Source organism: Chinchilla lanigera, unplaced genomic scaffold, assembly GCF_000276665.1.
Source record: "Chinchilla lanigera isolate Chin_1 unplaced genomic scaffold, ChiLan1.0 scaffold00100, whole genome shotgun sequence".
Taxonomy (NCBI): Eukaryota; Metazoa; Chordata; class Mammalia; order Rodentia; family Chinchillidae; genus Chinchilla; species Chinchilla lanigera.
In genome coordinates, this window is record NW_004955501.1 from 3,489,211 (window position 1) to 3,515,484 (window position 26,274).

Below are 26,274 nucleotides of genomic sequence, written 5' to 3' on the forward strand. Positions count from 1 at the left end.
CCACTTCATCTAGGAATGGTTCATCTCCCCGGACAGCTCTCCTGCAGCACAGCAAGGCTCACTCAAGTCCCAGAAGATGATGAGAGAAAAAAAAATGCCTTCAGCTAGGCAGAACAGGTCATTTGTCTTTTGGTTCCTTTTGTGTTTCTGCATAAATCCTGCATCAGCCTGTTCCTGCTCCCACTTGCCAGTGAGCAGTTTTTAATTATCAGGAAAATGGTATTTAGTGCAATGAATCACCAGACAGTGAACAAGGAATTCGAGTCAGCCGCAGAGTCAGGCGCAGCAAAACACTGGGACGCGGAGCTCAGAAGACATTCTCAGATTATGAGTGTGGGGGAAATATTATTAGTGGCAGTAATAATAAGGTTAGATGCAATATATCCATATAATGCAAGGCATTTTATAAAACCATCTCTACCATGGTTCACATTATCATTATTCTTATTAATATTGTTGACATATTTATATTTCAAAGTGTCATTTTTATCGTAGATTACATATCTTTGGTAAAAAAAATGTTATTTTATGTATGGGATTAAACTGATTGTTAGTGTCCTGAGAAAGAAAAAAGTATTTAATTGTATGATCTTCTAGTTTACTAGTTTCTATTAAAGATCTGATGTGTGGATACAGTTCTTTTGTGAGCTCAAAGCTCACTTATGCTATGGCTGGATCCTCGCCTGGATTGCCTAAAGCCTTACAAAACAAGAGTTCCTGAGGAACTGACAAATCTTTAACATTAACCAAGGCTTTAAATATTTAGGTCTGGGGAGAAATGACCTAACCACTGTGTACAGCTTTCCTGTATCACATAGAGCAGTTCTGGAAGCAGCAAAAATTCATGGCCATTGTCTCAGGACATCCATCAGTAGATTAGGTTGCTCTCAAACAGGGAAGTGGCTTAGATGAGCTCTGGGGTTACCAAAGTCAAACCTGGAGGATTTCAAAAGTCAGTGATGAGATCATTTACAAGTACCAGAGATTCAGGGAAGAGCATAAGGGCTCAGAAAGGGCCAGCTCTAAACAGTCAGTCATACTTGGGGACTCAAAGCTGAAGGGAAAACACTGGCTACTCCTCTACAGGTCTCTTGTACATTCAGAAAGCACAAAATCAGGAACATGGACACGTGTGGTCAGTGAAAACTACAACTGAAAGCCTTCATCCATGAAGCAGCTTCAGGAACACCAGGAAGAGCTAGGCAGTTTCCAGATGGCAGAAGATTTCTAGAACCCCACAGTCTGGCTTCAGAGCAGAATCACCTTGCGTTAGTTTAAGTCATTACGGCTTTGCGCCCCAGCAGGTTTGGACTGAGTCATGGGAAAGTGAGGGAAAGTGTAACTCCTTACGCTTCATTCTGGATCTGAGGCAGACTTTGTCATCTCTGTGACTCACCTAGTTTGGTCCAGATATTGAAGCACGGGAAGGGAGCTGTTTAGAGACCTGCGCACAAAATCCAGTCTTCCTCTGCCTCAGTATGTTGAGCATTCTTCCCTCTCATTTCTGACTAGGTGCCTGGCCAGCACTGTGCTACTGACTATAGGAGCTGCAGAAAACAAAACTTATGAAATTCTTTGGGTGATCAAGATGTGAAATAACGAGAAAAGTGCGGGATGACCCTCAGTCAGGTGCCCACATCTGGAAGTGGTTGCAAATGCTATGGACACAAGAAAAGGAAGAAGGTTGTGGGTGCCGGTCTGCAAGATGAGAATCCTACAGGCAACAGGATTTGGGCTGCAATTGGAAGTAAGATACACATGAACCTGCCAGAGGGATAAGATCACAGTGTTCTGAGGCGCAAGTCCGAGGCTTGGCATCACATGAGTGGGAAGAGTGAGACCAGGAGGCATGAGGTGGAATAATGTCTTTACACTAGTATTCAAGGGCCTATTTACCAATTAGGACTGATGCCATTGAACACACAGACATGATGGTTGTTCCATCAGCAGGGGAGGGCGTGTGCAGAGAACAGGATGCTGGGGAGCTCATTTTGGTGTAGACTGCAGTATTCACAAGTGTTTTTGTAGGGAAGGGGCTCCAGGTTGGAAAAATGGCTATGAAGTTGTTGCAATAATTACTTAGAGGTGTATGATAGCGGTTTCTAAGAATGCTGCAGGGAGAACAGCAGAAGGGGCAGGAGAAAATGCCCTTCTACCATGCTGTTTCTAACCTAGAACTGGTTGATCATGGAGTGAAATCTCTGAGACTGAGAGCCAAATAAATTATTTCATTCTTTAAGTTGTGGATGTCAAGTATGAGGTCCCAGCAATGGGAAAGCTGACAACTATAAACCATGTGTTACTATTAACCAGGTAGGAGATTTGGGGAAGGGAAATTGACTCTTCCTACCTCTAGTGGCCACAAGCAAGACAAAGGGGAGGCAGTCTTTCCATGAGAGAGCTGAGGTCAGAGGTGCTCAGTCTGAGTGTAATGAAGAATCCAAGGTGCTACCTCAGTGTGAAACCCAAGGCAGAATGGGAAAGCAATAGATCTGAGGAAAGATCTTCCTGCCTCTTTTTCCTTAGGGTTTTTGCCATATTTTGGGGATTTGCCCCTAAAACCATAGTCTTTGAGTATCTGTCTACTAGAAAAGAAAAGTAGAACACAAGCTGCTTCCTGTTGAGAAAGGTATTTCAGGAAAAGATGTTTTGCATCCTCCCACTTTGTGGGTTTCAATGTCCAGGACAGGCAGCTCCTTCCAGGCACAGCTCCTTCCAGGCACAGCTCCTGGTTCTGGACCACTGAAATACTGCTAGAAACTCAAAGGCAACAGCTAATATCTCAGGGCTCACAAGGGTTAACACAGTTTCCAGAGGTTCTGGTGTACAGCTGGCAGCAGGCACACAGGTGAATCTAGGTCATTAAATTTATTTGACATTTAATAAGCACCCACTATAAACTCAGACACTTTTTTGCACCCAGGAGCTTTCCTCAGGTGTCCACAGTGCTCACTGACTTATGGATGTTCTGTTACCCTCGAGAAGAGGCAGCCAAATGGTCAGAGTGGGTCTCCTTCCTCCAGCAGTACACCAGCCCTGCACACAGCATGCTGTGTCCTCTGCAGTTCTCAAAAGCACCAGAATCTAGAGGCTAGGTAAGTAATCTGGGAACTAGACATGTTCCTGGGTATAATTTCAGCCCATCTCTCACCGAAAGCAGCGATCCTCTCTACAACGTCCTTCCCTGAGCACCATCTAACCTCTGCCTAAATATGCAGAGACCTCACTCGCCCAAAGCACACTCTCCATTGGAGAGCTCTAGGCAAGGGATGGTGTTCTGACAGGGAGTCAAACTCAGCCTCCTTTGCCCTTTCACCTGATGGTTCCGTAGAACCCCAGGAAGCACAGCGTCTCTTGCCTTGGCCATGAGGGCCTTTTGCTTGATGATGACATCCAGATGGCTGCTTGGGCACCTTCAGCACCAGACACTGGACTTTGCAGGTCTCCTCAGTAACAGGCCAGGATTTGTCACTCTCCTCAGTCAAGGCTGCTGTCCTCTGGTCAGGGACTTTGAGGACCCTGTCCTTGGAATGTTGTCTCCAGAACCAAGACCATCACTCTAGATGTATTCCTACCAGCACAGAAGATATCTTGTCTGTATGTCAGCTCTTCTGAGTTGAACCTTAATCCGGACCCCAGGGTCAGACAGACCTGAGTTAAAAACCTTGTTTTGCAGATCACAAATTCCAAGACTGAGCAGGTTACTTGTCCTCTTTGAGGTTTTGTTTCCTCAAATGCAAAATGTATCTCTTGAGGCTGCTAGGAGGATTAAACTCCTTAAGATATGTAAAGTGTTTAAAACAGTAAGTGCTCAAAACTGGTGGGTTCTAGCAGTAGCAGTAGTATTTTCTTTTTTAGCTTCTTTCTTATTATGTATATATTCATGATATATAATAATTACATTCATCTTGGGGAATTGGTAAATAAACAAATCAAATCTTAGTCATTTTTCCTTCCTATCCCCCTCCCTACCTTCTCATTTCCTACCTCCAGATCCCCTTCCCGTCTCTGCAAAGGCTACCTTCCTGTTTCCTATCATTTCTCTTTTATTTTGCTCTTTATGCTTATTTATATTTTGGATTTCTCATATCGGAGTAACTATAATGGCACTGATACTAGGCATGTGGTGAACTAAATACTTAAATTTTTCCCCCCACATAAATAAATAGCAAGTCAGGTTTTCTCCTATTTGTATTGCTGCATTTTTGTTTTAACCTAAACACTGGGTTCCAGATTTATCCTGCTAACATTTTGTCTTGCAGATTTCAAATTAGCATTCAAAGCTGTTGGATAGTTCTGAATTTTGATTCTGTCTTTTATGGTGTTAGTTATGCTCTCCAACTGTTACCTACAAATTCGATCAGCATCCCTGTGCTTGCATCTGACTCATGAAGTTAAAAAACAATCAAACAAACAAGAGATTGAATAGGACAAGGACCAGAATAACACTGGGGAATTTCTGACCAGCAGAGTCACTAACTCACTTTTCTGTTGGTTCGAAGACAAGCCCAGTATCTGATTAACAATGTTTTCTCTTAGGAGACCATAAAATATTTTTGCTAAAATAAAAATTCATTACACCTGCAGTTTCTCTTGAACTTACTAAGTGTATAACCTTAGTAAATAGAAAGAGGTCTTTATAATTTTTTCTTAATGAATCCTCATTGGCTTGCAATGATCACTGAATGGAAGTTTAAATTCCCAGACCCATCTGCTTCACAGTCGTCAAGTGTTTGGATGGAGTCAAGTTCACGCTCTTGCATTCTCTGTGCCCTATCCTCTTCCCCTAATAAAACGTTAGAGAGTTTGCTGGTCTCAAGTCCTCGGTCACATACCCTACTTGTTTGTACTTTTCTCACAATTTAACAACAGAAGTATCCCTGTGATTTTATCAGCAGCTGCCTAAACAGAGATGATTTTATTAGGGATCCTTTTGAAAACTCTTGACCCTTGAACAAGTCCCCCCCTCCCTCTCTCCCCAGCCCTACTCACTCTACCCAAGTCAGTAATCAGGGAGTTGTCAGCCGCTATTCAGTAAGTGGTACCTCAGCTCTTTCAGTCTCTTTTTTCAGGTAAAATCAATTGTCTCTTTTCTAGATTTTCAAGTATACTGTAACCTATTCAGATTATTCTGTCTGGATAATTTTTAGGCAGCTGGTACTTTCTGAGAACCAGAGAACACAATGTCTCCTGCCTTTTCCAGGACTTGGGAAGCCCGTCCTTCCTCCCACTCACTCTTGAACAAGAACCCACCTGCTAATGGTTTCTTAGTCAGAATACCTGGCATCACATCAGCATAATCTCTCTCCAGCCTGCCTTCTTGCTAGTCTGTCTCTAGTTAAATCCAAAAGGCCCTTACGTTCCTGTTCCCCATGCTCCAGGCTCGGAGCAAACATAAACCAGTGCTTGTGGAGACCATAGCATGTTCTCAGATTTACTAGATCTGCTACACCTTAACTGCACACATTTCAATTTTGTCTCCTTCAGCCTTTGCATCAGGTTGAAATGAGGTTCTGGGAAGGTAGGGGCCACCAGCTCCTCTGAAGTGCTCTGTGCATTGCCTGCAGGAGATAGAGACAGGGCTTTCTTGAGCACTGGTGAATAGAGCTGAGCAGCTGCAATAGCTTTTTTGTCACTCTTGGGCCCAGAAATCCTCAGGGTTATAGGCTGCTGTCCATATAGCACAGAGGTGCATAAATATGGCTGGTACAGGTAGTTAGGTGCACACATTCAAGATTAGGCACTATTGAGCTTTGTGGTTCTGGGAACAGGATCCAGAGGGAAGACTCACAGACCACCAGTCAGTGTATCTGGGATTAGTTTGGGAGCTTCTCCTCAAGACCAGGGGCCTTGAGTCTCTGCAACATGAAAGGAACATGAGCTTTGCAGCCAAACTCAGGTGTGCACTTCACCTCTGCCACTGGGAGGCTGTGTGGCCTGGGAAGTCATTTAATCTTCCTAGATTAATGCCTGTCTCCTAGAGTAGCTGTGAGGGTGTGACATGTTTAAATGAGCTACCAGGGTAAAATCCCCAATGCAGGGCACAGAGGAAGCCTTCTTTAACCCATCATTCCTGCCTCTTCTCCCTCTTTGGCCAGGCTCTTCTGCCATCAGAGCTTTAGTTTTCTTTTTGGCTGTTTGTGTGCTGAGCCTTCTCCCCACTCCACAGTCCTTTGATAGTGATTTTCCAACAGCACTGTAATAGCTTTCATCAGGAAGAAAGATGTCCACCATAGAAAAATGCATGAATACAATTTAATGCATGACACCTGAGTTTAGGGAACCCAGGCATAAGGAGGAGCCAAGTTTCAGGGACTGTCAGAACAGTTGTGAGTAGAGGGAACAGATATTTATAAAAGATGCAAACTTCCAAGGTAGCCAAGGAGATGGACTCAGACCTCACACAAATCTGGGTCCATCTGAGTCCAAGTAATAGAGAGTAAACAAAGGCCAGAAAGCCCTCTTTCTGTTGGGTTTAAAAGGATGGAGCACCTGCAAGGTGGCTGTTATTTGGAAACAGAGCTTTGTACATGTGGTTGCCATGTGGTGGCCCAGCAGAGCTACTTCTCGAGAGCAGAACAGCCAGGATGCAGGCTGTCGTAGCCAAAGGTGCACCATACTCTACCCTATTGGTGCTTGGTGACCTTCTGTGCCCACCTGAAGGGTTCATACCTTGGCTTAGCTTGCATGTGTTTTGAAAGAGACCTCTTTCCCACCTCACCCTAAGGGACCTTTGCATATCTGTAGCCTTCCAAGTGAGAGTCCTCCTTTGAACCCAATTCTGTATATCCCCATAGTCCTAACTCTTCTTTCAGGTTGACATGACCATTTCTAAATGCTTCATCTACATGGTTCAGAGGATGCCAGATCTGAAAATGACCTTATAGTGGCTTGTGATGGCAAGAAGTTGAACCAGAGTGGATGGAGAGGCAATGTCAGAAGCTTGAGATAGAGGAGGGGAAGCCAGGAGAAGCAGAAAGCCCTTGGGGTAATTCTGAGGCACCCCAGTGGTGCATATCACCTGGGAATCAGGTACACCAAAGCCCTTGCCTTCCAGCAGGAGAAGCAGAGGCCCTGACTGGAAGCAGCAGGCATGGATCAACCTGAATGAAGGCACATGCAACTTCTGCAGCAAGGGAGAGTTCAGACCAGGATGTAAGAAGTGAGAGGGCACAGTAGGGGTCCTCCCTCAGAAATGAATAGCGAAGGAGGCCCAGAGACTAAGGGAGTAGTAGGGAGACAAACAGGGCTCAGTGTTCCAGGGGCTGTGCATGTGGTCTAGAGAAGGCCCTGTTTAAGCTGCCCAACCACTATGGACAGGAGCTGCAGCACTGCGCCAGTGAGTAGCCCACGGCTCCTCCCAGTGGCCACTGGTCTTAAAGCAGCCCAGCTGCCACGGACTTGGTCATCTACAAATGCTTGCCAGGGTCTTGATCTTGGGCTGAAAGCCACATCTGCAAAGTGCCTCAGTACAGCCCAAACCAGCACTGGTAGCACTAGGACACAAGCTCCTTGTGGCAGAGCTGCTGCTGTAAACACCCCAATGTCACTTTCCTGCCCCAGGGGACCTTGGAGAAGGGCAGCAGTGTGGCCGGTGAGAGCTCTGGCCTTAGAGCCCACTTTCCCACCCTGAAGAATCTTCCAGTGAGGTTATGCTTCATGTGTGTGCCTTGAGGTCTGTCTGCCGAGCTCACTGCTGAGTGACTAGGAAGCAAAAGGGCTTCCACTGGGGCCAGAGGGTTGAGGCGAAACGCAGCTTGCAGAGGAAGCCTGTGACAGAGCAGAGTGCAAAGTGCTGGGGCAAAGTTGAGAGCGTCTGTGGAATCCTAAAGGAGTTATCTAGGAGCAGAACGCATCTGCAGTAAGGATCTAAGTGTGCTGCTGTGGAGGCAGGCAGGTGACCCAGCTGACCTGGAGGGACCTGTTTTGGTTCCTGCAATGTTGTACTCACTCAGTGGAAGGAACAGTTCTGCTAGTGAACTTTATGATGCACATTGGTGAAGAGAAATTTTACTTATGAAAATACTTTTTAGACATTGGTTTAAAAGAGAGAGAGATGGGTAGGATAATGAGTAAGAAAAACTTTTAAAGACACTGTTTAAAAAGAAAACACTCAGGAGATATCCCAGCACTTTGGCCTCTTGGGCTCTACTATCTTTTTTAATTCCCTGCATTCATGTTCTATGGCTTATCTGTGAATTTGGTTAACACATTCCCCAGCCGCTCAATTGGATAAGATAAGGCAGAAGATGTTAATAGAGAACCCTCCATCTTTTCCCACTGAGTCTGATTTCAGGATTCACTGACTTGCTAAACCCAATCTTTTCCTGGTGTCCTATATGGGCTTATCAAGGCAAAAGGCAATCTACCCACGAGGCATTCAATGAGTCCCCTCTAAGGGCAGCTGGAAGATGGATCAGGCAGCCTGTGGTCCACTGGGACCTGCAGAACGAGGCGGCTGCCAGGGTACTGAGGCTGGTGGGTGACTTGCTGTTGGATCAGCCAGAGGGGGCTGAAGATTCTCTGTACACACTAGTCCATTTGACTCAGTGTTTCCAAGGGTCAGGTGGTGGGTGTATGCTTTCTACTCACCTCGGCCTGTGCTGTAATGTTGAAGTTTGTCACTGTATACAGCCTCTTTGCTATAAGCTCGTTTCCTGTGGATACAGAAAAGAGGTTCTCACTTATCAGGGATATACCCAGGCCTCATGTCCACACAGGGCTTCACCCTAGGAACTGGGTAACCCTCACTATAAGGGTTTTCTTCTTCCCTGCCCAGCATTCTGGTTGACAGCTACTCACCAATGTGGGCAGATGAGTCTACCTTCAAGTCACAGTCTTACAGAAGCCTGACCCACTATGGGCCTCCATAAGAGGACAGAGGCCATGAGGGTTCCCTTCAACACTCAGGTCACACTCAGAGCTGCTCGGCAGGAAGTACAGGGCTTTGCAGAAAGTACGCATCTGGGCTAATCACCCAGGGCTATAGCAAACAGTATTAAAAATTCACAAGGCCTTCAGGGCCAGTCCTTGTGTGGAACTTGGAGTTCTTCTTTCCTCATCCTCACCCCTTTTCCTGCCTGCCTGCCTTTTGCTTGCCACAGAAGGCCTCGAGCTCTCTAACCAGAGGATGCGCTGTATGCTGACAGTGATGCTCCAGTGGGTCAAACGCAATTTTGTAACTGTCACTCTGCAAAGCTGCTGTATGTGAGAGGGGCTAAAAGTCTTGGCTAAAATGAGGTTGGAGGATAGATGCTGTTTACTTATAGCCCTTCCCAGCTCCCATAGAGGATTTTATCCTAGGCACAGAGAAAATAAATAATCTGGAGATTTCTAGGTGGTCCGTGGGTTGAGATGGTGTGAAGATTGTATTCAGGAATGGTCAGGCCCTGTCTGATCCACACATTCTGGGAAAGTCTAGCATGGGAGAGGGAAGGGTATACAGAAAAGGGTGTATTGGGCCCAAGGAGAAGAGTTGAGAGTGGAGGGCCTACCTGCTGCAGACGATGGAGATGGCCACCAGGGACACGACAAATACCACCCCTGCTGCTGCTGAGCCAGCAATCAGGGGCAACTGCTCCCTCAGCTCCGACTTGTAATCATCTAGGTGAGAAAGTGACATTAGAATCCTCTCGATCCTCCTGTGCATACAGTTAGCACCCAGCGCATGATACCAAAGAATACATATGCTACAGATTCCATGATTCTGAGTAATCTTTAAATCACCAATAAACAACAGCAACCAAAATCAAAAGATAAAAGATCAGAATAAAAACAAAGCAACAGTGACAGGGAGAATCTGGGAACTTGGAGCTGACATTTGTCTCTGGAGCAAAGATGACTCCCAATTTCCACTGCCCCCTTCAAAGGTCTCTCAAAGGATGGTCAGCCATGCTAAGGAGAAGTCCAATGGAAAGGAGATGAAAACTCCTGCTGAAGGATTTCCAAAAATATGAAGCTGTTGAGATGTAGCATTTTCCAGTCACTGAGCAGATATCTGAAGTTATCTGCAGTCAGCCAGCACTGCACCTCACTTTAAGGGTGGAGGTGGAGGTGGAGGATGCCCACAGGTGCTGTGGAGGATGAAGCAATGTTCAAGGAACAGTCCATCACCCCTGACCACTGGACAAGAAAAGGATCAAGGCTTCTGGCAAATGTTAAAACCATGCTGTATCATCGGAAGAATAGGAAGGCCATGGATCACACAGGCAGGCAAATCTTGTCCAAACCCTGGCATTTCCAAATGTAATCTTTGCGAGCTTGAGCTACTTACTTAGCTTCTCAGATACTCAGACCTTTTGTCTGTTAAAAAATTTAAAAAGATCAAACTGGGTGAACATTTCAGTGTCTGACCTATCATGGATGCCCCCACATACTAAGTCTCCTCTCTTTAATCCACATAAACCACTTGGCCCGGTGACCATCACTACTATTGTGGTTTTCCACTCACTGGTATTAAGAAGCCACTACCTAATGTTTGATCCCAGGCAATGGGAGATCAAACAATTTATGTTCTTTTTATAATTAAGGGGTCAGATATAGCAAATAAAAATAAAACACCATCAGTTTCATTTGAATTTCAGTCAGACAATGAATGTTATTTCAGTATAAGTATCCCTCAAATATTGCATGAGAAATACTTGTACTAAAGTATTATTTGTGGTTTAGCTGAAATTAGAATTGAGCTTTTCAATCTATATTTTATCTGACAATCTTTAGGACAATCCTTATTAGAGAGAGATTCCCCACTACAAGCACCAGGATTCCATGAGAAAAACTGTTAAGCAATTGTTATTTCTGGCCCCTCCTGTAATCTGCTGGATTAGAGCCTCTGGTGAACAGCAAGGTATCTGCATGTTTCACCAACATTATACTGGGTTCTTATGCTCTTCAATGTTTACAAACCATCCTCAACTATGTAGATGGAGAAAGAGACTTCTAAAAGCAAGGCTATTGGCTCATGAAGCTTTCCATTCAATAGAAATTAACTGGAAAGACTGCAAGGTTCAATTGCCCTTAACTGAGAGCTTTCTGTAACATGTATTGTGGCTTGCATCTAGATGTCCCTCCAAAGCTTCATAGGATCATCAGTGGGACTTTTCAGAAGTGGCTGGATTTACAGTGTGTGAATGTGGGTTAAGGGTGTGGTACTGGGATTAAAGGTGTGGATAATGGGAGCCCCACTCAGGGTGTGGGTGGCATCAACCAATTGGCTTGTAGCCTGGGTGGAATATAAAGGGACAGAAAGAAGGCAGGCTTGCTGCTGCTGCTTGCTGCTTCCCTCTCTGCTGCCTGCTCTGCCATGAACACTTTCCTCTGCCCCTCTGCCATGCCACCCCACCTTGGAACCAGCTGAATACAGGCTGAAACCTCTGCAAACTATGAAATGAAATAAGCCTTTCCTTTTTAAACTTTGGGTGTCAGGTATTTTGTCTCATGAGAAAAGTAACTATGAGCTATGAGAAAAGTAACTAAGACAACGTGTATTTAAAAATAAATAAATTTGGCCCATAATAAAGGGCATGGAATCACAAGGAGGAGTTCTTAACAATGCCTTATAAATTAGAAGCTTCAAAAAGCCACTTTGAAGATATCAATATGTAATACAACCACCATTGTTAATTCCCTACCACTTTGTTTGTAACTCTGTATTGTCTGTATTGTGCTTGTGATATGTTGTAAAATGTTGTATGTCTGTTAATGTTTCCCTCCTTTTATCCTTAAAAAAAAAAAAAAAAAGCAATATGAAATCTGAATGGTTTAAAAAAAAGTCAGAGCACTAAGTCAAAGGTCAGCATACTCTAGCTAAGAGCAGCCAGGGCCACTGAGGCTATGACCCCTGTGGGGGTCATTCATGCAAAGTGTGGCCACTGATTGTGTGGGAACCCCACACAACCCTATTCCTGATCAACCTTCACACTCACCTTTGCACTGGAGATGGACCTGCAGCCTCAGTGAACATAATCACTACCGATGTGGGAACCTCCATCATTAAGATAAACGCTCCTAAATTTGGCCACTTACCAGAACTCTCTTATATCTAGCCCCTCTTGGGTCTACAAAACTTAACTGCCAAATGTAAAAGGAATAGCCTTCTTGGGAGAAATTTGTTACTTCTTGATTTGTCTAGCAGAATTGCCAAGAGACCAGTGCATAGAGCATTTTGAGTTTTGGGCTTTTAATCCTGTGTACCTTCTGACGCCAAAGTGCCTATAAATCTAGATGGTAAGTGAGGTGCAAAGAGGGGGATGAGTCCTTCAGGGAGAAGCAGACAGCTCGCATTCTTTTCATCCCAGCAGCATTATTAATCTCAATGAACTAGTTCACCTTTCTACCCCATTTCTCTAGCTTCAAAATATAAGAGAAATTTCACCTAAAATAAACTCAAAACAGGCTGGAAACTTCAATTCCACAGGGGCTAGACAGTTTACAGTAAAGCACCCAGGTGTGAGTCACTGGAAAGCAGGGGGTGCCCTGTGGGGACCCCATCTGGGGCAGCTGCTGCTGTGCTTATGGCACAGTCCTCACACCAGAACACTCAGCAGCAACTTTAAAAATTGTCAAAAAAAGTATAATGTGAACCAATATAAACCTCAAGTCCTGCTGGACTCCCAGTCTAAGTGTGTGGGCCTAAAACTGAATGTTATATAAAAACAAGACCTTTTTTACTCTGTAAGTTAACTAACAAAGGAAAATAAAAGGCTTTCAATTTGGAAAGTCAAGAATAGGTGGACATTTGGAAAATTACCTGGAGGCAGCTCATAAATAATTCAAAATAAACCAGTAGGTAGGCAGATATATGAATGAATACATACACTATGGTAAGGGGTTGGCTCTAAAAAGAGTGGTAGATAGACAGACCCACGCACAATGCTTACGCTATAGAGAATCAAAGTTTTAGGACTAATGATGGAAGTGGTCTCAAAGAGCTGGGGGAAATGGTTATAATAGGGAACTAATAAAGCTCCAAGTCAGAAGCCTTTGGAGGGGCAGACTTGCTGGTCTTCCAAAGAACTCGGCTGTTGTCTCTGGAGCCACCCGAGCAGGACCCAGGACAGGTCAACCGTGAAGTCGTTTCAAGTGTGCTGAGATCCTGGAGTTATAAGACTGTCACACCTCAAATGTCTCAGTTTCCTTCCTGGAGATCCAGGCTCATGCATTTAGGTTGTGAGCTCAGCTCCAGAGTGCAAGTACAGAAGAGTGAGAAGGGAATGAGGACAAAACAGCACGGGAGCTTACTCCTCCACATAGAGGCAAGAGAGAGGGCACTGCGAGACATGCCTGGGTCTCACCATAGTGCTAATGCAGAACCAAATGTGTGGCACAGAGCCTGTCCAAGGAAGACCCAATCAGAGATTAGGAAAGAGATGCCCCAAACTGCAGAGAACATAGAGGCATCAAGCAAGTCTGTGTCACTCTCTTGGGAGACAAACCCTTCAGAGGGCTTGCATTTGGACTGCGACAGCAGCTGCTTTGGGGCTGGTCCCCATTCTCACTGCATGCCCTCTGCCCACCTTTACCCACCCTCACCCCACCCCTCCTTACCATCTGTCAGAGTCTGGAAACACATTTTGCCACTGAACTTGCCATAGCCAGCCACCGTGCGGGCGCGCACCTGGACCACATATACCATACCAGGCCGAAGCCCATCAATTCGGGCCGTGTTTGTCTGGCTCCTGGCCATGGAGGAGTTGAACTCATTATGCTCCTGCAGAAGAACAAGGGCAAGGGGTCACCAGTCTGCTCTGAGCACTATACCCCCAGCCTGCTCCACTGTGGAGCACTCAGGTCTCAGTCGTACACATTTGAGAGAAGTTATCTCCCCCTGAATGAAGCCAGTCTGGCCTGGGCCAAGGGCATGAAGAATGAGTTTTGGCTGTGCGGTGGCTGAAACAGTTGTGCTCTCAGGGCCTGACAAGGAGGCGCATAGTCATTTCCTACGCACACCACCCAGTTTTGCACGGCCTTGTCAAACTCTGACCTCAGCAGAGGCAAAGCTGGCAGCGTCCATCTGCTGCTTGCTTGCTTGTTTTTGTCTTGTTTCCGTTGAGCTGCAGTCTTCTCTCTCTCTTCTCAAGATTCCCTGTTCACTCTTGAAGCTCCTTCAAGTGCTGGGGCAAAAGGCTTTACTTCTCAGCAAAGTAGTTGAGGCCATTCTGCACAGCCTCCCCAGTGTTTTCTGCCTTCTCCTTGGCCGTGTGTGGGCACTCATTCCTTGCATGCCTCCCCCAGCATCTAAAGAGAACGTGTCTCTTCTCTCTGTATCCTGACCCCCTCCCCCTCTAGAGTGGTTGGCCACACTTCCTGCTTCTTTCTCCTACACTTTCTGCCCTGTCTTCTGTAGTCCTTATTTGCATGTGTGTATCATTTGCTGCTCACATACTTGCTTATATTTTTTATTCCGCTTCTTCTCCCTAGTGAAGAGTGCTTTTAAAGAGGTGCTTTCTGTCTTTGCCAGTGACCCTGTATAACATAGGGTTGGTGCCTGGGCTTTTGTGGCCTCCCATCTTTTCAAATGCTCCCACCTCATGTCCATCCAATACCAAATTTCTTTTCTTAAAAGTTCTCTCGAATTTCCCTAAAACTATCATATAAATGAGAAACTGCTAAGTCTAGGTTTATAAGTCTTTCATAATGAAGTTGATTCCACTCTCTCAATTCCCTTAAATCTAGCCTTGCTGTCTCTTCAGACTACACCTTGCCCACCAGGCCTTCTTTTAGCCTACATTTCCCAAAGACTCCTTTCTAGGAAGGCCTCTGTCACTACTGTCACCCCTGGACTCTCCTCATTACTGTATTTTCAGTTTAGATCTCACTTGCAGCCCGTTAGATACCAGCCGGGTCTTTTATTGTGAACCTATCTTTTCTCTGCAAGTGTAAGGAAACAAGCGCTTAGTGTTAGCATCTGCGCCTTCCTTTGTCTGCAAAATGAGTCCTGGAATGAGATGATGACCTCAGTGAAAATGAAGAGTCACTTCAGGGAGACCCCATAGTTTCCCTGTGCAGATCTGGGGTACTGTTCTAAGTTCTGATCACAGTGGCTCAAGAGGCAAAGTAACAAATGAAAAGAAAGCTGAGTGACTAGAGGTCTGCAAATCACACCCTCAGTCAAATGACGGAAAGAGCTCAGGTAACTGAGCCCAGGACAAAACAATAAAGTAAAGTAATACTGATTTCCCATTGTCTTAATATATGTACACATCTACTTTGCAAAAGTAAAGACGACCTGATGTATATTCATTTACCCATTCATTCAGCCAGACAGTTACATTTATGACACACTCGCGAGTGTCGGTGCTGTGCATGAGCTGCGAGGGCAAAGGCATGATCCCTCTCTTCTGAGGACACAACATCTTGTGGGGTAGATTAGAATTTAGACAGGGGGCTGGGGATTTAGCTCAGTGGCAAAGCACCTGCCTGGCAAGCGCAAGGTTGTGAGTTTGGTTCCCGGTACCAGAGAAAAACCAAACCAAACCAAAACAAAACAAAACAAAACAAACAAAAAAAAAGAATTTAGACATAAGATGACAGCAGTATCGATGGCAGGTCAGGGAACCATGGAGTCATATCAAGGGGACAACCAAGCCCAGACATCTGAAGAGAACCATCCCAAGGCAGCGAAAGGGTGGCACGTGTCCAGTCATGGAAGTTGAAAAACTGACCCACATGGATGACTGTGGAAAGGGAAAACAAAATAAAACATGCACAAGCAAGGCTTAGAGGGGTATAAAGCCTTGAGTAACTAGCACATCTGAAGTGTGGGCAGCATAAAACGGAGCTGGGCCATGGTAGTGATTCAGAAACAGTCTCAGGGGACCATCGATTCCTGGCTAGCTCCAGCTGATGTTGAGTGTTACGAAAGGGCCTATTTTCATCTTCACAGGCCCCTGGAAAAGACTACCTGGGGAGACACTACCCACCCATCACTTGATCTACACAAACAGCCTGGGAATCTCCCACCATACTCTTACCACCAACCAGAGATTCAGCAGAAAGAGGGCTGTTTACCACAGAAGGGAACGTCATCTAGAACTTTGGTAATTACTACTTTAACACACCTGAGATCTGAGGTCTGAAACTATGAAAGCCTCATCACTGTGCATAGAAGAATAAAATCCCATTGCTACAAAATTCAGGCAGCTCCAGGAACCCTCTGGTTTTACTGGAATCAGATGGAGTCTTGTACTACGTGAAATAAGTGAGACATTGGCCAGATATCTTCTACTGAAAAAAAAATCTATTTTAATACATTAACCCATAATCACTTTATAGTTAACACGTTCTTGAAGAAGTTCAGTGATTAGAATGAGTATCAGTTCTTGTTCCCCACAGTGTCATTAATCAATTCCAGGCAAATGAGTGAGACCAATGAGCAAGGTTACTGATGACTGATTTTATTATGTGTGTGTGGAGATAGAGGCTGCAGCCAGGGATGGCAGTGGTGATATCACTCTTCTCCCTTTATCCCCAGTACCCTAACATGCAGCATGATGCTTGCCCCACCTGGGCTCCCCATAACTCTGCTAAGGATGCGAATAAGCAGCACACTGTGGTCTAGTTATTTGAACCAACTGATTGAGCAGGAGCTATTACCAAGGTCTGAAAGAGTTTCTATGAGAAAATGATCTTAAAATTTGAAGGGTAGAAACTCCCCAAACCTAAAACACCCTGTCCTAGCCTTGACAGTTATTATTCAGTGCCAATACGATGGAAGCACTTAATCATGAAGACAGCTGAGAGCAGATGCAGATGCTCCTCCCATGGTTTGCCTACAAGCGCTGATACTGGGAGTGAAAAGTGCTACAAGACAGTAAACAAGAGAGAATGATGAATGGAAATGTTTTAAAATGGGGAAAGAGATGAACATGGGTGAGACTCTGGGAATGTCATCAGCTTGATGGCATCTGAGCTCTCTATTAATAAGCTGTTGGAGGAGGCCAAAGCCTCATTGATTCTATTTACAGAGTTGAAATTGAAAAGTGTCCCTCATACAAACTGAAATGTAATGTCGGGCAGATTTGGCAGGATTTTCAGAAGTTGTAAAACTACCACCATGTCCCAGCTATCTGTTTTATAAGTAAAGCTCCACAGGAACGCCCAGCTGTTGATGTACATTGCCTATGGCTACTGACCTCATACAATGATTCCTGGTTGAGATGAAGGGGCTGGGATTTCTGTTAGGGAGAGGTGATATATGATGGAAGAATGGTGAATGCTGCTTCTTTAGACAAAATCCAGGACATCTACTGGGCTAGATTCTATTTGTGTTTGCATCTTCCAAAGACCAGGATTCCATGGCTATTTGGAGCAGGTGGACAGATTGTTTTGGTTTCCATTGTTTGGATTTAATACTAAACTATAATCTCTTATTTCCGAGACCACATCAATTTAGAAATCCTCAGCATAAGCTGTGATTGCATCCACTCCCATACTGAGTTCAGAAGTTTCTATCATTGAACTATAATCAAAATGTCAATATTTCTGTTTCTGTGACTCCCTTTCTGTGACCTGTGTGGTCATGACTAAGTCATTTAACCTTTCTGGTTCCATCATCTATCATTTGGATACATCTAGTTTTCAAGTATATCTCTTTTAAAGATCAGAGTGAATATATCTGTATCTGTCTGGAACATAATAGGTACTCGATATACAATGAATGATCATTGTGGTTATTATTTCAATATCCCTTCATAGGCTAAGGTCTTTTTCTTTTGTCATATTAGAGATGGTCAAGGCAACATAATGGATTTCACAGTAGAATACCTTGTAAGTGAAGGGAGGTCCACAGCAATAGATGGAATGGTAACCACTGCTTTGGTAAACAGTCTTCTGTGTTCCTAAGGAAAGCATCCTATCCTCTGGGGTAAGGACAATATGTGTCTCTAAAATGTACAGGCTGCCTCAGGCACTGAGCTGCTATGTGTCTGTGTCTTAGTAATCAGTATAAATTAGCAAGAAGTGAGGAGGTAGCCTAAAACAGGAAAATAAGCTTTCCCATAGTATAAGAAGTTGAGGTTAATTGCAGTCTTTCCAGGGCAGAAATTTAAATGTAGGAGAAAGCTTGTGGAGGGGTTAGGCTGGATTGGAGAGTAGGCAGCCAGAGCACAAGGGCATGAGTCTCATGGCTTTGGTCTTAGTCCTCTCCTTAATTAACCCTTTTACCCCAGCCCAGCTACTAGTGTGCTGTCCTGGGCACTGAAGCTGAGGAGGAGCAAATGGTTTCCAATACATTCTGCCCCTTCCCGACACTGCCACCTACTGCATGACAAAGAACTTGGTCTCACTTCCTGGCTGTGTGACAGTAGGCAAATATTTTTTGTTTTGCTTTGTTTCTGTTTTTTAATTTCTTTATGCATTGATTTCTTTGCCCATAGCAATGACACTAATATTTCCCACACAGGGATGTGAGGGAAAAAAATAATGTTTACAAAGCTCCTGGCACCTAACTAGTCCTCACAAGGGAGAAATTATTAATTTTCTGAGATGAGTTGCTATTTTAAACTCATGGGCTGGAACTTCACGTGAATGGTAAAGGGACTGGATGGACCCATGCCAGGGACTCTGACATCGCATTGTGTACTATACTCTGTGAAACGGTTAGGCCAACTTTGGTACATGATGAGACCATGTGATCGATTGGTACAGTTTGGTCCAAAACATGTTGGAGAGTCAATATTCACTTTATTAACTGCCAAAAAATATCAAGCAAATAAGGGACCCAAATTTAATGTGGATTAGATATAATGGGTACTTATGAATCCAGATGGTTTAAATTGCCCCCAATTCACTAAATTAACAGAATTAAGTGTCTACAAATCCCCGTATTCTCTACATAGAATAGAAAGCTGCCCAGTCCTCCACTTTGCTGGTAGGCTTGGCTAAGCACACACCGCCTCTTGGATTGGTGATCCACCTGGGCCTCCACTTTCAGGGAGGTAAACTGCTACCATTTTGCAAATGTGGAAACTGTGACCTAGAATGGTGAAGTAATTTGACCACGCTGCATGCCTGGTTAGTTGCAGAGAGCACTAGAAACTAGATCTTCAGTTTTCTGATGCAATCATATCCCACTGTCCAATATGGCCCACGATGCAGGACTGGAAGTCCTTGATCCTCTTATTTCCACCGACCCACTGGAGGTCCAGGACTCTCATTCTGTCTATATGCTGACAGTTCCCAGATGTTCAATCTCATCTCCTCTCCAGAACTCCAGACATGCTCATCCAGCTACCTCCTCCTCATCTCTACATGGACATCATTTGGGAATGTAGACACAGAGGTGAAACTCTGTCCTTTCCCTCACCCCAAATATGTTTTACCCACGGTGATTCCCTTCTCAGTCAACAGTGGCTACATTGTTCTACTGGCTCAGCCCAAACCCTCTACACCCGAGTGTTTCTATTCTGTTTTGAAATTCGCTATACTTCAACAGCCCTCACCTTCCACTCCAATTCAGACCCTCATCATCCTTCTTGAGTACAGTAAGCCCCCAATTTACAAACAAGCTTCACTCTGGTAGAATGTTCATAATTGGGATTCGTCTGGAAGACCGACAATGTCTTATACATCTTTGACACAAATATAGTGCTGGCCCCTCCTGCTCCCGTCCCTCCTGTTGTGCCAGTTTCCATCCTGTTCACTGAGTCACTTGGCACGCTATTGCCTCAGCGGTTTGCATGGTTTGTTGTCCCTTCTTCCCTCTGATTATGACTTCGTAACAACCTGACTTTCTTCAGGTCTTTGCTCATATGTTTCTCCAGATGTTACCTTCACCATTCTGTTTGATTTTTTTAATCTGTCCCTCTGACAAGCCTGACTCTCCCGATCACATTTATTTTGCTGGTTTTTTTTCCTCTTTTGTACTATTTGCCTTCTAACATCCTATGTAAAGTCCTTGTTATGTTCATTGTTCACTATCTCTTGTTATTGGAAAGTAAGCCCCCTAAGGGCACAGATTTTTGTCTATTTGATCACTAGTAAACCACAGATAGTACCTAGAGCAGTACTTGTCCAATAGTAGGTACTCAGGAAGTATCTGTTGAACACATGGATGAAATCATCTGGCATTTTTGCTAGTGGTGTGTTGGATTAGTATGGAAAGCACTGTATTTTCCTGGGACTTCTGCAATTGTGGCTTTCACCATGGTGTGAGGGAGGCCTTTATTCCTTTGTTGATAGGTCAGGGACCAACTCTGCAGGGCACCATTCCCCTTTTCTTGGCAGCATATATCCTGCTGTAGCCCTAGCAGCAGCTACTAAGGAGCAGTAGAGGAAGGTAAGACATAAATTTCTATTTCTACTAATTTTTATCTCATTCATGTGTGTTTCCATTTACAACTGTTTTAGCCTCCACAGATATGTTATTGAAATTATATATGCATATAAAATATAAATTAACACACATATTGGAGACATGTGATCAAAAACTTTGAAAACCACTGGTCTACAAAACTAGGAATTCTTCTGAGGATTCAGAAGACCTGGCAGTTTTGCAGCAGCAATCTGTATCACTATAGCAAACATATGGCTAGAGAAGGGCCTGGGCCTGCCTACTCCAGCTCAGTGGACTGTATATAGGCAGAGGGGACCATTCTCTCCTGAGCTGGTGTAAGAGTGCCTGACTTTCAGATGCTTTGCCAGAGAAGACCCCACTAACTCCCCAGGGAGCTTCTGAAATCCATCAACGAATTCTTCCTCCAGCACTTCCTCCAGCTTGTCTTCTCCTGCCCTCCACTGGCCATGGAACAGTAGCTGGCCCTGGATCTTACAAGCCTACCGGCAGAGCTGGCTCACCTTCTCATAGTATCGGATCTCATAGTCCAGGATGATACCATTGGGCTGCTCCGGCTGTGGCCATGACAAAGTGATGCTCCTCATGGTAGCACTGACCTGGTGCATGATGGGAACAGTGGAAGGGGCTGTGGAGAGAGGAAGAGACAAGGTAGCTGAATAGATGCTCAGTAGTAGAAGTGCCATCTTCAGAGGGGAGTTGGGAGTGAAATGTCACGGGGTTTGAGCCCTGCCCTTTCTCTTTCATCAGCTAGGCTGGGTCTGCAGAACTTCCTGTGGGCTTTGCAGAATGAATGGCATTTGTGTTTGAGAAAAGATGATAATGTAGCAGAGGAAACTATGCATGGGCTGGAAAGGATGTGATCCATTCATGGCAGAGAAGAGAAAGGCCTATTCAAAACAAGAGAGGGCTGGAAGAATAAGAGGAAAAGACAGGAGGAATAAAAACAATGGAATATTCTGGAGCAGCAGGTATTGAAGAAAAAGGAGACTTTAGGACAAGAGATGATATCAAGTGAGTGAACTGCTCACTGCAAAATTACTATGCAACAAAAAGGAACATTCCAGCAAATATTTCTTTCTAGTACTGCATGAATAGTTTTACTTTGATTCAGAAGGAAAACAGGTGGTATCTTTCAAGAAGACATGAACATAGACCAACAACAGAGGTACTGTCAGAATTTTCCAAATGAAGACATTTTCAATAAAGAGCTCACAAATATATATGAGGAAAGATACACAAACCAAGCATTTGGAAACAGGATAATAATTCCAAGAACTGCAAAGTTGACTAGGAGATCTCTGTTTGGAAATAATATTTATTTCCTGATACAACATTTTTCACACAATGTAAGTAGAATCAAAACAGTCTGGAAATAATAAATGAGGGCTGTCTTGCTAAGGGAAGAGGCGGGTAATGGATGAGGCTTCAGTCTATGCTCTGCTCGGGGGCTGTTCCGCTTTGTCCTGGCAGTTCTGCAATGATGAAGGTCGTTTTCTCTCTCGAACTCCACTTTCCAAGGCTTTCTCTGGGGACCATGCCTGAGTGGCGTTTACTATCCTCAATTTAAATTAATAGATTTCCTCCAAGACCTGGAGTTACAGAGCATAGCTAGCAGGTCACGGAGTGAGGGGTGGGTGTTGCCTTCTCCACCACTTGTTGCACACTCAGTGAGCACCTATCATATGCAGCCTTTGCTGGGGGAGGGGATGCAGATCAGGGGTCTCAAAGTGTTCCTAGTCAGGATAGCCATACAGAGAAGGTTCCCACATACCTGAGGTCCAAAATTAAGGAACGAAAGGTTTATTTAGCTTACAGTTTGTGGAGGTTTCAGTCCATACTCAGATGGCTCCAAGGCAGGGTGGCACATGGCAGAGGGCAACAGTTTGTGGTGTTGGAAAACAGCAAAAGCAGCAAGAGCAAAATGGGAGGAGAAGGCCGGTGGGAAGAGCAAGCCTTCTTCCCTTCCTTATATTGCATGCAGGCACTCCACCCCAGGGTGGGTGTAGCACTCACACCCAAAATATCAGCACTGGACCATGGTTCAGTCATAAACTCTAGAAGCCTGTACCCCTGACTACAGAAGGCTTTGGGGGGACATCCAGACACAAACCATAACAGTAACTTTGACTCAAAGACTCCCCATTGGCCTTTGCAATGCTTCCTTATAATAGCTTAGCAGTAAAATATTCTTTTCATCCAGTCCTCCTTCATACCATCTCCTTCACAGAGACCAGATCTGCTTTGTGGTCTGATGGCTCTCCCAGATGCTTCTGGTTCCTATCTTGTTTCTGAAATAAATCTTTGGATATTTAACCCCATCTTGGTGTCCAGTTCATAGAGGGACTGCACTAATGAGGTCTTAAGTGTCCCTGAAATTTTGGCCTGTCAAATATGTCCTCCTAATCTCCTGCTGTGCCCCCAGCGATGCAAGATTCACTGCCTCTGAAAGCTGCTGCTCTACACTTCCATCTCTTTCACTAATTTACCTATCTTCCTTTTCTTAATCTGAAATTTGTCTTCTTCCTGATGGTCTCAGTTCTATCAACCAACACAGGATGTTTACTCTTCCACAGAATAATCTGTCACATATCTAAAGAAGCTAGTTAGATCATCCCTGCTTTTTTACCACTGAAAAGAATAGCAAGATATTACAAACATTTCTCCCATGAACATGATTCACTGCTACCCAAAGTGGCTCTTTTCCAAATACGAACCATGTTATTGAAATCCCTTTTTAGCCAGGAGGCCCAGAGACAAACACAGTTCTTTCCCCATTGTTTGAACTACAAAAATTAGTGTAAAATTAATATCTATCATGATCTGTGCACCATACATGCATTAATATGACAGTTAGACTTTCAGATCAAAAACATGTCCTTGCTGTTCAGTTCTGAAATCACAATCATGTACGACTTTTAGTTCCCCCATGAAATGTTCTCATCCTTTGTCTGTAGAGTTGGTTCTCATCTATGGGGATTCACATCTATCTCATTACCTTTATGGTATTAAATTAGGCCTATTAATTCAAGTTGAAATAATTTTTGATCCTGAGTTAGCCATCCAGTGTATTTTTTCCTCCCAATTTAGTATTATGGCCCAGGCTAATTAGTTAATTAAACAAGTGGTTATTGAGCAACTGCTATGTGCCAGTTACCGTTCTAGGTTCTAGAGAAAGCAATGTGAACAAAAAGTAAGTTTTTGTCCTCCTAGAGCTTACTTCCTAGTGAAGTTCAGAGACTGAGCATACTAAATAAGTCATGGTACATTGAAAGATGATAAATACAACAGGAAAAGTGGATCACAAGGAAGAGATGCCACCATGTAGGAAGTGTGCGGTAAGAAGAGACATTGCTAAGAACCAGGTGCAGGAGTGCAGGGTTGAGGAGGCAGGGAGGAAGCCATGAAAATATCTGGTGTTATGATTTAGATCCAAAATGTTACTCTGGTGTTCAGAGGCGGGACTTTTAGAAGGTAATTGGCTCACTGGCCACACTGTACACATCAGGGGATAGATCTAAAGATGAATCCACTGCTGAATGTGCTGCTCGGAGATGGGGCTGGTGGGAATGATCACCAGGCCCAGATCGCCAAAAGCATGATCTGGAAACATATAGCTCTCTCCCTGGCTCCTCCATTCTCTCTCCCCCTGGAAGTCATGGATGAGCAACCATCCTCCACCCAGACCCTTCCACAGTGGCATTTCTGGCTTAGAACCTGCCTGCCATGGACTGGAAACATGAGTGGGTGTTATAGATGTTGAATATTTTGTCTTAGCAATTAGAAAGTGACTAAGACATCTGGGGAATTATGTTTGAGAGAGAACAGCCAGAACAAAGGGTCTGACCTGGGAGCAGCAAAGAAGGGAGGGAATAGAGCAGAGAGGAGGCCCTAGTGCGCAGAGACTTCCGTTTGAGTAAACTGGGGACCCACCCCTGGGAGGATTTTCAGCAAGGCAGTGACATGATCTGACTTACATGCTGTTAGTATCACCTTCATTTGTGTTGCAAGGAGAATATGGGGGGCCTTGTAAACCCAGAGGGACTTTTTAGACCATAATTGCTGGGAGACAACAGTTATTTGGACCAGGCTCCAGGCAGTGGAGATGGTCAGCTTCTGGATATGCAGATGGTCCCTGACTTAGGATGGTTTGACTTAGATTTTTCAACTTTATCATGGTGTGAAAGTGATACACATGCAGTAGGAATTGTACTTCCAATTTTGAATTTTGATATTTTCCCAGGCTAGTGAAGTGATATGCTATATGAAGCTCTCTCTTGCTGCTGGGCAGCAGCAATGTGCCACAGCTTCCAAAAAGTTACTCAAACATGAGGATAAATAACCCATATGGTATACTGCATTGCCTATGTTTCCTGGATACAGATGTTCAATAAATTATATGAGATATTATACTTTATTATGAAATAGGCTTTGTGTTAGTTGCTTTTGCCTGCTGTAGGCTTAAGTGACTGTTCTGTGCACATTTAAGGTAGGCTGGGCCATGCTATGATGTTAAGCAGGTTAGGTAGATTAAATAGGTTTTCAACTCACTATATTTTCAATTTATAACGGTTCTTTGGGGTATACCCCATTGTAAATCGAGGCACCATCTGTATTTAGACTATCTCCATGGATGTGGGATATGGAAGACACAGAAAAGTCAATATGGCTGCAAGTTTTCTGTCCTGCACAACTGGAAGAGTGAGGCTGCCATCACCTGAGATCAGGGATGACAACCAAGAGCAATTTTGGAGGAGGACCATCTTGGGTGCTCCACTTTGGACATTTTAAGTGGGAGCTGTCCAACCTGTCCCCAGGTGAATGCTGAGCAGGCAGACTACAGATATACAGTTGAAGCCATCACTTGTCCAAAGACACAGAAAGCAGCAGAACTGACAGGTCAGCAAGAGAACAAACAGGATGGAAAATGTTCTAAGATGTAGGAGATGAGGTGAAAACAGCCTGGGAGAGAAAGGCCAGTGAGATAGAAGGAAATCTGGGAGAGTGCAATTGCCTAGAAACTGAGTGAGAAAGAAGAGTCCCTAAGAAGACGGAATATGTTAAATGCTGCTGCCAAGTCAAGTAAAATGAAAGTAGGACCTGAGCCCCAGATTTTGCAACAGCCTCAACGGTTAACCACTTGGATGGCACGCAATCGTCTTCCCCAAGACCTTGCATGTGTCGAGCAGGGTTGTGGGAGAGGAAGAAGGCAGTGCAGGGAAGATGTAGTTTTCCAGAGGTGGTCCACACCACTTGGGGATCCCAGAGATGCACAGATATGGGTGTGGCTGGAGGACATCTGGTGACACTGCTTCCTCCATCACATACTGTCACTCAGGCTGCCCCTGCAGGTCCATGTGGAAGCATGGTTTACATGTTGTTGATTGTGGCAATGCCATTCAGCTTTAAGAACCCTTAAAATTTGGAATTATCAATTCTAATAGCCTGAGGACTTTCCTAGGTTTGATTCTTCTTGCTTCTATTACTCATAAAGCCATCATTCAATGCTCAACATATTTGCTGAATAGCATGCCAAGACTTCTATAGTCACTGGAGATGGAAGGAAAAGTAGGAGAATCATGGCCTTTCCCTCCAGGCCCATGGAGTCCAGTGGAGGCCAGACTGCAAAGAGACAGTCACAAGGGAGGGTGATCTAGAGGTAATCGATAGCCAAAATTCATTCAAGGGAATGTTTATTACTACAGATGCCATGGACTGCTCCAGCAGCCAATTAGCAGTACATGGATCCAGGAGTTGCTGGAGGGTAATGGTCACCCCTGTCTGCATTTCTCAGATTTATGATGACATGATGATCGTAGGCCCTCTGGAACACTCTGCATTATCATACAGGTCATTCTAAATGTCTTACATTTTAATTATGATGGTATTTAGCACCTGGAAGAAAGTAAGAAAGCATTTCTTCTCCTCCCTGAAAATCAGGGGCAACTTAAGTTTATGTTCTGCATCAACAATCACCTGCAGTG

At 44.4% G+C, this 26,274-nt stretch overlaps 1 protein-coding gene across 1 annotated transcript in view; it reads right to left on the reverse strand.

Annotated features, from left to right (window-relative positions):
- Ephb1 (EPH receptor B1) overlaps window positions 1-26,274 on the reverse strand; it is a 397,616-nt gene that overhangs the window by 65,099 nt on the left and 306,243 nt on the right. Inside the window, exons 6-9 of the mRNA XM_005406784.2 lie at window positions 20,794-20,918; window positions 13,546-13,708; window positions 9,495-9,603; window positions 8,593-8,657 (exon numbers count right to left, since the gene is read on the reverse strand). Of these exons, the coding sequence (XP_005406841.1) occupies window positions 8,593-8,657; window positions 9,495-9,603; window positions 13,546-13,708; window positions 20,794-20,918 (462 nt within the window). The remainder of the gene's footprint in view (window positions 1-8,592; window positions 8,658-9,494; window positions 9,604-13,545; window positions 13,709-20,793; window positions 20,919-26,274) is intronic.